Genomic DNA, 13,623 nt, shown 5'->3' with positions numbered 1-13,623 from the left:
ACGGAGTCTAGTCTTTATAAACAGAAAGTGATAGAGAACAGACAACCCTCTACCTTCTGAGCCCATCTTAGGGTAACTCTTTGTTCGAACCATATGCCTGTTAGTCTATAATGAGAGAGCACTTGACCTAAGCGGTGAGCATTAAGGGTCAAAGGAAAACCAAGTATTTCTGAGCTCAGTGTGCTCTCCCTCCAGCCCCTCAAGGTCTCTGCCCTGCCTTGGACTCCTGTATGTCCTGTGTCCCAGAGAGTGGACAGACTATCATTTGTTGAAAACATCAGGTGGACACCAGGGTATCGTCAACACCCACAGTCTCCATACATCTTTTCTTTCCACACCAACACTTCCTTATCAACCTCCTCAAAGTCTTCAGGGGTTTTCTTTGGTCCACTGCCATCACCAACTCCAGCACTCCTACAAACAAAATGTCTCAAGTTTTGATAACTAAGGCCAGTCTTAATGTAAATAAAGACATTCAAGTGTCATAAGGTCGCAGGGAGGAGGTTTCCAATTGGAGAATGTTGGCCCCAGAATAGAATAGTTTCAACTCTTTAACTTCTAATTGATGCAAGACTGTGAGATGAGAAACCCCTGGTTTGCCAGAGCACATCCAAAATTCGGGCAAAACCAGTCAGGAGATCAAGTAGAAACATACAGCAGAGCAGTGAGTGGAAAGTCAAAGCTAACGGGAGCGGGGCGGGGGGGGGAGCAGAATAAGAATAACAATATTTCAGGTTTGGAACAAAAAGACATCTGCTTGAGACCCAGCAGGCACCCTAGATTAAAGTATTGTCTATCTAGAAAACTAATCCTTCAAATTTAGGGGATGACCATAGACACTATTTAAAATGTCCCTTTCCCAGGGGACTCTGCTGCATCTAAAATGTGTGCATTTACAACCAAAGTCAGCTGTTGGGAACCGGACATAATCAGCCTGACAAAACCAATTCCATATTGCCTGCCCGGCAGCCTCAACCTTATCTTACCCTGACAAACACCAGATGGCCCACCTTTGTTTATTCCAGCACCAGACATTCCAGTCGTAGATTTGTGTCTGTCTGCCCTGTGTGCTCTACACCCCCCGTCCTCCCTTTTTTTATCTTCCCTTGGAATTCCTTTGTTTGCCTCACCCTTTAAAAAGCTTGTTTAGCAATAAACTGAGACCTTGACAAGAATCTGCTTGGTCTCGCTCCTCTCTCGCCCGTTTCTCTTTCAGGCTGGGTCCCCCTCGGAACTCCTCGAATAACTGAGTCCCGCCAGTCAGGGCAAGTGGCGCCCAACGTGGGGCCTGAGGTGTGGACCCTTGCCGGTTGGACCCCCAGCTCCAGAAGAGCTCCCAGAAGAAGACGCCCAGCCGGACCCCGATGAAGAGATGAAGAAGAAGTCGTGGACTGTCTTCGCCGCTCACGAAGACTGATCAGCCTCGGTGAGTAGAACTTCGTCCGTCCCATAGAGATGGGCCAAAAACTAACTAAAGAGATGGTCTTTATAAAGGACCTTAAAGTTTCCCTCAGAGAGAGAGGAGTAAGAGTTAAGAAAAAGGATTTGATAAGATTCTTTCTTTTTGTAGACAAAGTCTGTCCATGGTTTATAGTGAATGGGCCTGAAATACATCGTGGGAAATGGCAAAAGGTCGGGAGGGATTTAAATGACAAACTGCATAAAGAAGGACCCGATGCTGTTCCCGCCGCAGTTTTTTCTTATTGGGGATTGATCAGGGACATTGTTGAGGCCGCTTCTAAGGACCCAGATAAGCAACAACTTCTCTCGGTGGCGGAATATTGCCTCCACCCACTTTCTCGCTCGGCCTCCGTTTCTTCCCTTTGTTCGGATAAAAACCCTTCCAAATCTTCCTCGGTAATCATAGAAGTGCCAGGTTCAGAGAAACCTGACTCAGAAAAGCCCGCTGCGGGGGAGCCTGCCCCCACTACCTCCCATTACCTTCCCCTCCCACAAGAGAAGTATAGCCTCAAAAATTTGCCTGCTACCTACCCTGTGTTTTCCAAAGCCACTAATGACGAGCCCCTAGACCCAGAGGACGTGGCCACTCTGGAGGAAGAAGCGGCACGTTACCATAACCCTGACTGGCCCCCTGTCCTTTTAGCCAGACCTCCACCTTATAACAATCAGATGTGTGCCCCCGCTCTCCCAGTCCCCGCCGCCTTAATGCCCGCCCTCTCTGAGGCAAAGGCAAAACTTTGCTCCCAAGTCGCTGAATTAAAAGAAGTTTTAAACCTCCAAAAGGATTTCGCCCGCCTTTCCGCGGAACTTTCTGTAAGGTTTATTTGGGCGCGAAACAGAACCAGAGATCCAATTAAGAAAGTTTTAGAAGCAGGCTTTATTGAGAAGCTTGCGGGCGGGATCAGCAACTCAGGGCATTGAGTTATTGAAGCCGTGCAGAGGGAAGTGTGAATGGTGTTTTTATACCCCTTTCTGACAGGCACAGGGGGAAAAAGGGGGATAACTATGCTTACGCAAGGGATTGTAAGAAAAGGAAGTAATTGTTAAAATTTTCTGGGAGTTGGGTGGGCGTTGGGCAAACTAGCGGAGCAAGCGTCTAGAAGTTGGGCAAGCTGACTGAGCAAGCGTCCTATTAGTAAAAATATGCTGGTTTTATACAAGGGAGGGGGTGTCGCGCGCTCAGTCTCGCCAGCAAGAAGGACGCGCCACAACAGGATTCTTCCACAGGTGTTTAATGCGGGTTCGATTTGCAGATGCGGAAAAAGACCCTGAAGCCCCAAACTACTGCTGCTTATATGCGCTCTATGGGGACGTGCTGTGCATTGATTGGTGCGTTTGCCAGAACCCTTATTAGCATACTCCAGGGTGGATTTATGACTACGTCATCTAAGCAGTGCGCATACTCTAAGTGGTTGTTTACCACTTAACTGGGCCACCGCCCTGACTGCCCAGCGCCATCTTGTAATGGCGGCGAGAGCTGCGGCTTCCCACATCTCCTCCTTTCTTATTTATTTTAGGCCTAATCCATCGATCCATCCCGGAGCCTCCAGCAGCCCCAGGAGATCAAGATGGATATAAGAACCCAAATCTGGTCACCCTGATGCGTGCAATGAGCAGAGCTCCGCATGGTGCAAGGGCTGGCCAAGATCCAATTTCTGTCACTCTTCCCAGTGCAATGGGGTCTTCCCCTTGGCGTGCGAGAGCTGACAACTTATGGGGGTTAGTTTTCTTTTAACAAAGAAAGCCAAAGATCATGGGAACCACCGCACTCAATCGCTAAGAGCACCTGCGCAATGATGACCTTGGCACGCCTTTGCTGAGCTTTAAGTTTGCAGAGCAATCATAGCAACAACACTCCTCCACAGCACATTATTGCAGCAAATGTAAACACCCCCACCCACTCCTTAAATTAGGAAAATGCAGATGAAAGCCAAGAAGAAAAAATTTCAAGGGTAAGGGGTTCCACGTGTGTTCCATTCAATAGGACAACTTGATTCAGGAGGTCTTCTTGCAGCTGGTTCAACTATTTGGTCCATTGTCCTGTGAGATACTGAGAAATACTAGCACTCAATGCACTAAAATTATCATATAACACTGGAGTGATGCAAAGCGCTGTGGTGGAAGAGACACAGCTTAATTGTACCATAGTGGTAAACTGGTTGATTTGCTGCTGGAGCAAATCTGTTTTTTGATTTAATTAAAAAATGCCAGAGGTCAGATGGGCATCCACACGCTGACATTGCAGTAACGCTTCAGCGGTTTGAGACACAATACTGTTCTTAATTCCCTGTGCTACCGGGGCCCATATCACCATTAGCGTCAATAGTAGCGCTGGATGGATCGCTGTCCTCTTCATTCTTTCTGCTCCCACGATCTTCATCCTCCTTCTTAATTAGTCTCACCAGTCTCTCTGGCACCCAGATGGGGTTTTCTTCTTCCTGTGGAAAAACACAAAATGATTAATATGAGGTCCGGGCCATACCATTTGTTGTCTAGGACATTTTTCCACCGGGCCATTTCCTTTGGTGGCTTTGGCCATTGCCCGTGTCTGTCTGCAGCTGATTGGCCTTTCTCATCCAAATTTTTAAAATTTAGGGTGAAAAGGGTTAGAGATAAAGCCATTCTAGGGGTAGTGACCGTCACGGTCTCTATTCCCCCTTTTTGCTTTGATAAATATTGCTTTAGAGTGCGATGACATCGTTCCACAATTCCTTGCCCTTGGGGATTGTACAGCAAACCCCTGAAGTGCTTCACTTGCATTTGCAAGCAAAACTGTCGGAACTTGGTGGAAGTGTATGCAGGCCCATTATCTGTTTTTAACATGGTGGGCTTGCCCCATGCACTCCAGGCTTCTAAGCAGTGTTGAATTACTTGGCTGGATTTTTCCCCCGTTAGGGGTGTTGCATGTACAATGCCAGAACTGGTGTCCACTGACACATGCACGTACTGCAACTTTCCAAAAGCAGATACATGGGTAACGTCCATTTGCCAGATGTTGAGAGGACGGATGCCTCGAGGGTTTACCCCGACCGAGGGTTTGGAAATAAATTCTGCACACTTGGCGCACTGCAACACAATAGTGTGAGCCTCTGCGCGAGTAATTGGAAACTTAATGCGTAGGGTGGCAGCAGGCACATGATACAGCTCATGAAAGTCTTTAGCAAGTTCAAAGTGGGATTTAGTTAACACAGGGAAAGCTCTTGTAGCTTGATCAGCCAAATCATTACTTTTTACCATGGGTCCCGGGAGCAAGCTATGAACACGTATATGCTGAATATAAAATGGGTGTTTTCGTTGCAAAATACATTTTCTAATTTGAGACACGATGTCTGCTACCTTGCTGGATTGCTTAATGTAGCCAGCAATTTCCAGCTTAGACACCGCGTTGACTACGTAATGGGAGTCAGATATGATGTTAATTGGCTCCGTGAATTTCTTAAAAACTTCTAAGACCACCAAACATTCTACTAATTGGGGTGCATCAGCTAAAAATTGTAATGTAGTCACTTGATCGTTTATTACATAACATCCTTTGCCTGTACTAGAGCCATCTGTATAAATGTCTAAAGCTTCCTTAATGGGGTTGTTAACAGTGACATGGGGAAAAATTACTGGATGAGCAGTCACAAATTGCAACAAGGAATGTTTAGGATAATGGTTTTCTATTAGTCCATTAAAACTGCATTTAAAAATTGCCCACTCATCTGTAGTGGCGCACAGTGTAGAAACTTGCTTACTAGTATATGGGACAATGACGCTGCTAGGCTCTCTTCCAAAATGCATAATAGCTGTCTTAACACCCCTTAGGGCCATTGTGGCTACCATAAAAGGGTAGTGTTCAATAGTTTTGGAAGGTGAGGAGTGGGCATGGATCCACAACAAAGGCCCAGTCTGCCACAAGACCGCAGTTGGCGCGCAGGCAATTTTTAGAATGCACAGCTGAAAAGGAGATTTTATGTCTATTCTATCTAACTGCGCTTCAGAAATGGCCTTTTCAACCTGTTCTAATACTTTCTGGGCTTGAGGAGTGATTTCTCGAGGAGAAGTAACAAGGCTTTCTCCTTCCAAGATATTGAACAATGGCTTAAGGTCAGCAGTGGATACCTTTAAATATGGGCGGAGCCAATTGATATCTCCTAGCAACTTTTGAAAATCATTTAATGTCTTTAACTGATCCTTCCGTATAGTCAATTTTTGAGGTATTATGTGACAAGGGCTTATTGTGGCTCCTAAAAACTGTCCAATTGAAGATTGTTGGACCTTATCTGGTGCTATGGCTAACTGATGGGATTCTAATTCCTTAACTACCTCTCTGTATCCCTGCTGCACATCTGGCTCCTCTTCTCCAGTTATTAATATGTCATCCATGTAATGGTAGATTTTTAACTGACCAAATTTTTCTCTGACGGGTGCTAGTGCGTGGTCCACAAATAACTGGCACATAGTAGGACTATTGGCCATTTTCTGTGGCAAAACTCGCCACTGAAAGCGTTTGTCAGGTTCTTCATGATTAATGGAGGGTAGGGTAAAGGCAAATCTTTCCTTATCTTTCTTATGCAAAGGGATGGAGAAAAAACAATCCTTAATGTCTATTATAATGATGGTCCAGCCTTTAGGTATTGCAGATAGCAATGGGAGGCCTTTCTGCACAGGGCCCATGAGTGACATTTGGGCGTTGATGGCTCTTAAATCATGCAACAATCTCCACTTCCCTGATTTTTTCTTAATAACAAATATGGGTGTGTTCCACGGGGACACGGATGGTTCTAAATGTCCTAGTTCTAGCTGTTCCTTAACTAGCCTTTGTGCTGCAATTAATTTTTCTACTGGGAGCGGCCACTGTGGTACCCTAACTGGCTCTGCTGAGAGCCACGGAATGGGTAGCGGCTCCGCAGTGGCCCCTAGGAAAAACCCAGACCTGTGCGATCTTTCTTCACTGCTACCTCTATTGGTTCAGGACGACCCTGTAGGTGTTTCCCAACTCCCTTTCCCGGTACATATCCCATTTTTTGCATAAGTTCTTGACTTATAGGTGAGTAATCATTGGTTAGTATTAATCCTAGGTCTGTCAACATGTCCCTTCCCCACAAATTTACAGGTAAGGGGAGGACATATGGTTGTAACTGGCCTGATTGTCCTTCCTCAGCTTTCCAGTGCAACCGTCTGGTGCTTATCATAGGCATGGATGCATACCCGAGTCCTTGTAGAGACTGTGAAGATTGTGTTACCAGCCAGCAGGAAGGCCACCATTTGGTGGATATAATGCTTTTGTCTGCCCCTTTGTCTAATATACCTTCAAAGGTTTTCCCTTCAATGTCCAATGTCAAAGTTGGGGGTTGATCTAACTGCACTGAGAAAAAGGCCCCAGCTTCTCCTGATGATCCAAAGCTCATTTTTTCTCTACTAACTTTAGTACTTGGGAATAGTGCATGCTTGCTAGACAACACCAAGAGCTGCGCGATACGGTCTCCAGGTGAGATGGCATATATTCCTCGTGGGGAGGAGCACATTGCCTTTACTTGTCCTGTAAAATCCTGATCAATGACTCCTGGGTGCACAATTAAGCCTTTTAAGGTGGTGGAGGACCTACCAAGCAGCAAGCTCACGGTGCCTTCTGGAAGGGGACCATAAAAATCCGTAGGGATGGGCTGGCATCCCTGCTGTGGCGTTAGTACTGCTCTGGTGGTGGAACTGAGGTCCACCCCTGCGAATCCCGCAGTGGCCCTTTTGGGAGTGGCCTCCCCAGTGGGCGGAGGCCCTCCTCCTGGATTGCCCCATACATTTGCGGGCCCTGGGGATGAGGGCCCCGCTTCCCGTTTTTTGGCTCCTAGTCATTTTGCTCTAGGGGGCGCCCCTTGCTATCTTTCACAGATCTGCATTCGTTGTCCCAATGTCTACCCTTACCACACCGAGGGCAAACTCCCGGGGTCCTTTTGGTCCCTATCCTAGTTTGACTCGCGGTGCCAGTAGGGCAATGTTTTTTAATGTGTCCTTCCTTACCACACTGAAAGCATTTTAGGGGGCCTCTTTTTAGGGCCGCCAATACTGCAGCAGCCAATCCTGTATTTGTCAAAGGACCACCAACTTCCCTGCAAGCCTTCATCCATGCCTGCAGTCCTTTGGACTTCCAGGGCGTTATAACTGTTCTACATTCTTTAGTACACTGCTCAAAAACTAACTGCTCAATGAGAGGCATGGCTGTTTCCTGATCTCCAAAGATTTTTCCTGCCGCTTCCAACATACGGGCGACAAAATCTGAGAAAGGCTCAGTAGGTCCCTGTATAATTTTATTTAAGTTACCTCTAACCTCTCCTTTATTAGGCAAGGTCCTCCATGCCTTGCTCGCGGCAGTATTTATTTGTTGATATACCTGTATTGGGAAGGCTGTTTGATTGTTAACCCATCTTCCTTGACCTGTCAGCATTTCAAAATTCCATGCGGGTTGCCCCGCCGCGGCATTTTTCCTAGCCTGAGCCATTAATAGGTCCTGCCACAAGGATTTCCACTCCAAATACTGTCCTGTTGTCAAGACTGCTTTTGTAACAAAAGTCCAATCAGCAGGTGTCATAGCATTGCCTGTAAGTCTCTCAATCAGGGACTGAGTATAATTTGCATTGACACCATAAGATCTTACTGCTTCAGCTAAGTCCTTCACTTGCTTATGCTCTAAAGGCGTATGATAACGAGCATTATTCTGGTCTTCAAATACTGGGTACATTTGTTGTATTGCTCTGCGGGTACCGGGTGGGCAAAAGGAGTATCCACACCCTTTCTGCCTGTTCTCGCTATAAGGGGGTGGTGTGGACAGGCTCACAGCGGTTACTTGAAAAGCATTATACCGTCCCTCCTCGTAGCGAGCGGCTGCCTCCTCTAACTGTTCCTCTTCTTCCTCTGATAACTCAAGAAGCTCTAGTTCTCGCCACGGGTACAAGGGCTCCGAATGGCGGGCACGGCTCTTCTTCTGTTGATCAACTTCCTCTTTTAATTTTAACTGCGCAGCCTCCTCATTTTTAACAGCTTTGTGCTGCTTCCTACGAGCTCCTTGTTCTTCCTCCCGCTCTGTTTCTGACATGCTCTCCTGAACATCTTCTAAAGCCTGCTGCCCTTGGCGCAATGGCTGCTCACACTCTTTGTCCTCAATGCATGCTTTCACTAGCTTCCAAATGGGTCTAATCCCCGGCTTCAGCCGTCCGGCTTCAGCGGCTCGGTCTATGTCTCGCCCTAGCTTATTCCAGCTCGCGGATGTTAGCGAGCCTGTGGAAACAAACCATGGTGCTATCTCATCTATGTTTTTTACAAATTTACACAAAGTCTGTTCTGAAATTTTTAATCCTCTATTTCTCAATAGGGCATCGAGAGCCGTAACCATAGTCTTTATTGCCGCGTTCCCCATGTTGCCTGCTTATGTATACAAAGACTTAACACACGGGCGCGCACGGATTTATCTACACCCGATTTATGCGCGATAAAGAAAAGGCAGCTGGCTGTTCGCCGTTAAAACCGAAAGCGGAAGTATTCACACGCCAACACTCAAGCACCAGCAAGCGGCTTAACAATCATTCAGGCTCATGTCTCTCAGAACTTACCATTTCTTCCCACGCCGTGCGGTTCTGAATCCTCCCTGATGACAGGGGGTCTCCGCTCATGCCGGAGGTGGTCGTTCCCGAGTTTCGGCACCACTTGTCGCGCGCTCAGTCTCGCCAGCAAGAAGGACGCGCCACAACAGGATTCTTCCACAGGCGTTTAATGTGGGTTCGATTTGCAGATGCGGAAAAAGACCTTGAAGCCCCAAACTACTGCTGCTTATATGCGCTCTATGGGGACGTGCTGTGCATTGATTGGTGTGTTCACCAGAACCCTTATTAGCATACTCCAGGGTGGAGTTATGACTACGTCATCTAAGCAGTGCGCATGCTCTAAGTGGTTGTTTACCACTTAACTGGGCCACCGCCCTGACTGCCCGGCGCCATCTTGTAATGGCGGCGAGAGCTGCGGCTTCCCACAAGGGGGGGTAGGTACAGGGTAAGTTACAAGAACTTAACATAGTTCCAAAATCAAAATGGAGTTACTTGTGCTAAGATCCTTCATCCCAGACTCCACCCTATAGGGAAAATGGACGATGTTGTCTTTCCGTAACTGCTTCATGCTGACCATGGACGACGATTTAAGGGGGGAGGGGGGCTTTGTAAGGCGGAGTACTGGGATTCTAGGGTCGACGCACGATGGGGGAATTCATATCGAGGCTCCCAGACAGTTTCATATTGGGGTTCATGCAGCTGCAACATCATTTGGTGAACTGCAGCTTGGGTGATGTTGCGGAGCCTGTTTTGGAAAAACTGGATAAAACAAGGAGCAATTAAAAATAAAAGTGTAATTAAAATTATGGGTCCTATTATGGGGGCTAAAAAGGAGTACAGAGAAGTGCTCCACCAGGGAATAGTTCCATCTGTTGTTGGCCTGGTGCTCTGTAACTCACGGCTTAGTTTGTTAGTGATCTGGATATTGGTTTTCACAATTCCCAACTCATTGATGTAATAACAGCATTCCTCCTGGAGGAAGAGGCAGGTTCCTCCCTTTTCTGCCGTGATGAGGTCTAGAGCGCGACGGTTCTGTAAGGTAACTTGAGCAATAGAGGTTATTTGTTTTTGTAAGGAGTCTAAAGATTCTGCGGAGATATCGAATGTCGATTGGAAGCGTTCAGCTAACTGATTGGTTGTGGTGATGGAGTGTCCCAGGGTGCCACCACTCAGTCCCACCGCGACTGGTGAGTACGCTTAGGGAAAGGCCTACAATAACGGGGAGAAAAACTGCTTTTTTACTGTGGTGACTATGTGTCTGGGTGTATTTGTTCTGGAATTTAGCTGGGGTGTAGACAGTGAGCTGCGGAACTAGAGTGACAGGTAGGCACAAGAAGGCAGACCTGCTACTGATGTTAAGAAGTTTGGTGAGTGTATAATTGCACCAGAAGAAAAATTCTGCTGGTGCTGTTATTGGCTGGGAGGATGGCATTGTGGTGTTGCACAGTTGAGTGGATGCATTGGAGTAGCAAAACGGCACCTGTGCGTACCCTGGTGTGAAGTACAGAGGGACATTGGGGATAATTATGGGTTGCATGGTGGAGACCTTAAGTGCAGATGACCAGCTGGGAACTGGGACTGCTGCTAGAGGAGGGCATTCCAGGGCTGCACACATGAGGCAGGTGGAAAGGTTGCCTAATTTAGCAAGGTTGGTGATGGCCAGTCCCTGCTGTAGCAGGGCGATCCAGGAGAAGAGAGACTTGGAAGGTTTAGAAATTTGGTTAATGAGTTGCTGTTTTGGGATCTGAATATTACGGTGGATGGTGGATTGGACCTGGGCTAACAACCTTTATATGAACAGTTTAGCATTAGGATATGTGCTGTGGGAGTTAAAATACCAGCCTCCCTTGACTGGTTTGGTCTATCTGTTGTTGTACGGGTCAGGGATGGTTAAGGGGAATTGTATTCCTGACCAAAAGAACAGGTGGGATTTGGTTACAGGGTAGGGGCGAGCATGGTGAATATTGTAGGACCTTCAGGGCACCCTGTGTTTTGTTTTACCCATTTTTGTGCACAAGCGGGGTTAGAGGTTTGGTCATATAGAAAACAAACGATGGGGGAAGTTGGTTTTGGGAGAAGGTGCGCATTCAGGGAGTTGGAACTGTGTTTGAACAAGGTGAAATTAAGGTAGACTGGGCCAGAATAACTAGTGACCAGGCAATCAGCTGTGGCTAGGAGATAACTTTTTCCAGTGAGTAGGTGATGCTGGTGATATTGGGGGTTAGTTACATTTTCAGTGAGAAAAAAACCTCCAGGCGAAAGGGGAAGTTAATGCTAGGCTTAGCTGGCTGGTTTGGTGAGGCGAGTGAGGCGGAGAGACATAGGACCAGTAGACTGAACAGACCACTGGGGAACATGATTAACTTTGGTTACTGGTTTGACTCTGGAGAGGTATATCCAAGAGTGTAGACCTACTACTTTGACAGCCGAGAGAGTGGTGAGAATGACAGTGTACAGACCTTCCCACTGAGGTGCCAAAGGTTTGGGTGTTAAAGATTTAATACGGTATCTCCAGGATGTACTGACTGGGAGGTTGGGAGAGGCTGGAGAAGATTCAGGGATAACGGAGTTAACGTGTTGTCTAAGGAGGTTGCGGAGTAAAGAAAAATATGGTAAATATGAGGCTAATGGAGGGCTGTCACTGGGAGGGAAAGGGGAGAAAAGGAAGGGTCGCCTATAAAATATTTCAAATGGACTGAGGCTGGACAGCTCCAGAGGGAATGGGGAGGGTGCGTGCAAACGGGTAAGAGCAAAAGGTAATAGCTTGCATAGTGTAATAATAACATCCTGATAAAATTGCTTTACGCACAAACAATTTCTTGGGACTAATCTTATTTTAACACTTTCCTCCCTTCAAACGTCCCTCCGAGAAACTATTTTTTGTTCACCTTGCCAGGCAGCACACCCTTGCGGGTCCGCTAAAGAGCATGTCCCTAAAACAAAGAAGGCCAAACCTGCCCAGCTCTTGCTCCCCGTTCTCACCCGCTCCACCAGGTCCTCCCCAAGGTCCACCCCTGATAACCCTCAGGCAGAGTCCGCCGGCTCCCCGCCCGTGGGCTCTGGTAACGAGGACGGGGAGGCGAAAAACGATAACACGTCGGGGTCTGAGAACGAAAACGAAAGCGGGAGCGAAGATGAGGAGCCGCCTGTACAGGGGACTGGCTCTAAAACTCGGGAATTCCGTAAGATCCACCTTAAAAACTTAAAGGAACTCAACACCGCAGTCCGAACTTACGGAGCCAACGCCCCTTACACCTTAAGTGTTTTGGACGCCGTCTCCCGCGAGGGCCATATGCTTCCCGCCGAGTGGACGCAAGTAGTGCAGGCTGTTTTGACTCGAGTCCAGTTTTTAACTTGGAAAGCCGATTTTTTGGATAGATGTCAGTCTATTGCCGCCACTAACCTCAAATCCCCTCGATCACCTTCGGCTGCTTGGACCTTTAAAAAGCTTAGTGGGCAGGGCAAGTATGCTGCTGAAACACACCAGCAACGCTTCCCAATCGGTCTCTTAGCCCAAACTGCCAATGCCGCCCTTGGCGCGTGGCGAGCGCTTCCCACTTAAGGTTCAGCCATTATCCCCCTCACTAAAATAACTCAAGGGCTGCAGGAGCCATACAATGAGTTCATTAGCCGCCTTTTGGAAGGGGCCGAACGGACCCTCGACCATGAGGCTGCTAGTGATAAGCTCATTAAACAGCTGGCCTATGAAAATGCTAATTTCTCCTGCAGGGCGGTTATGCGCGGCAAGGCTAGAGATAAGACCCTTGATGAAATGTTACACTTGTGCCAGGATATCGACCCTTTTTCCGCTAAGGTTTCCCAGGCCATTTATCTTGCAGTGGGCGCCGCCTTGCAGGTCAATAATTCTTCGAAAAATTGTTTTAAGTGCGGCCAACCAGGACAGTTCGCCCGGCAGTGCCCTGTCGCAGCCCCCTTCTTCACTAAAATTACCTCCCCTGCGGAATCGAGCGCCTGCCCCGCCATCCCCGCTACCCCTTGCCCCCGATGTAAAAAGGGAAAGCATTGGGTTACTGCCTGCCGCTCCATTACCGATATCAACAGGCGTCCCTTGCCTCCGCTCTCGGGAAACGGCCAGCGGGGCCAGCCCCGAGCCCTTGAACCCATTCCCTTTGTTCCGGCCTTGGGGAACAGCCGGCAGCCCGACCCTCCCTGTACCGGGCCACCCCAGGAAATGCAGGAGTGGACCTGTGTACCGCCACCCCCACAATACTAACCCCCGAAGATGGAGTGCGAATTATCGACACTGGAATTTTTGGCCCCCCACCACCAGGCACCTTTTTTTCTGATTTTGGGACACTCTTCAACCACCCTAAATGGTATTACTGTTCACCCCTCATTGGTAGATAGTGATTATGCAGGAGAAATAAAGATTTTGGCAAGTGTTTCTAAAGGTATTGTTTCCATCCTGCGAGGGCAGCGCCTGGCTCCAGGCCCTACCGCTGCCTCTGAACACTTCTCACCCGGCGATCAGCAATACTCGTGGTGCCTCCCGACCGGGCTCCTCTGACCTTTATTGGGTCCAGGCCATTACTAAGGATCGCCCAACACTTACTCTTAAGATCCA

The 13,623-nt window shown here is 47.9% G+C and overlaps 1 protein-coding gene across 1 annotated transcript; it reads left to right on the top strand.

Moving 5' to 3' along the window:
• Nucleotides 1–1,455: 1,455 nt before the first annotated feature.
• LOC142443156 (endogenous retrovirus group K member 10 Gag polyprotein-like) lies at nucleotides 1,456–13,272 on the top strand. The gene is made up of 3 exons (XM_075544702.1): nucleotides 1,456–2,274; nucleotides 11,935–12,354; nucleotides 12,646–13,272. The coding sequence occupies exons 1-3, from the start codon at nucleotides 1,456–1,458 to the stop codon at nucleotides 13,270–13,272; spliced, it is 1,866 nt and encodes a 621-aa protein (XP_075400817.1).
• Nucleotides 13,273–13,623: the final 351 nt, after the last annotated feature.

This window comes from Tenrec ecaudatus, chromosome 3 (assembly GCF_050624435.1).
Source record: "Tenrec ecaudatus isolate mTenEca1 chromosome 3, mTenEca1.hap1, whole genome shotgun sequence".
Taxonomy (NCBI): Eukaryota; Metazoa; Chordata; class Mammalia; order Afrosoricida; family Tenrecidae; genus Tenrec; species Tenrec ecaudatus.
The sequence above is the reverse complement of the archived record's forward strand: the minus strand, read 5'-3'. Positions and strand labels throughout refer to the sequence as shown.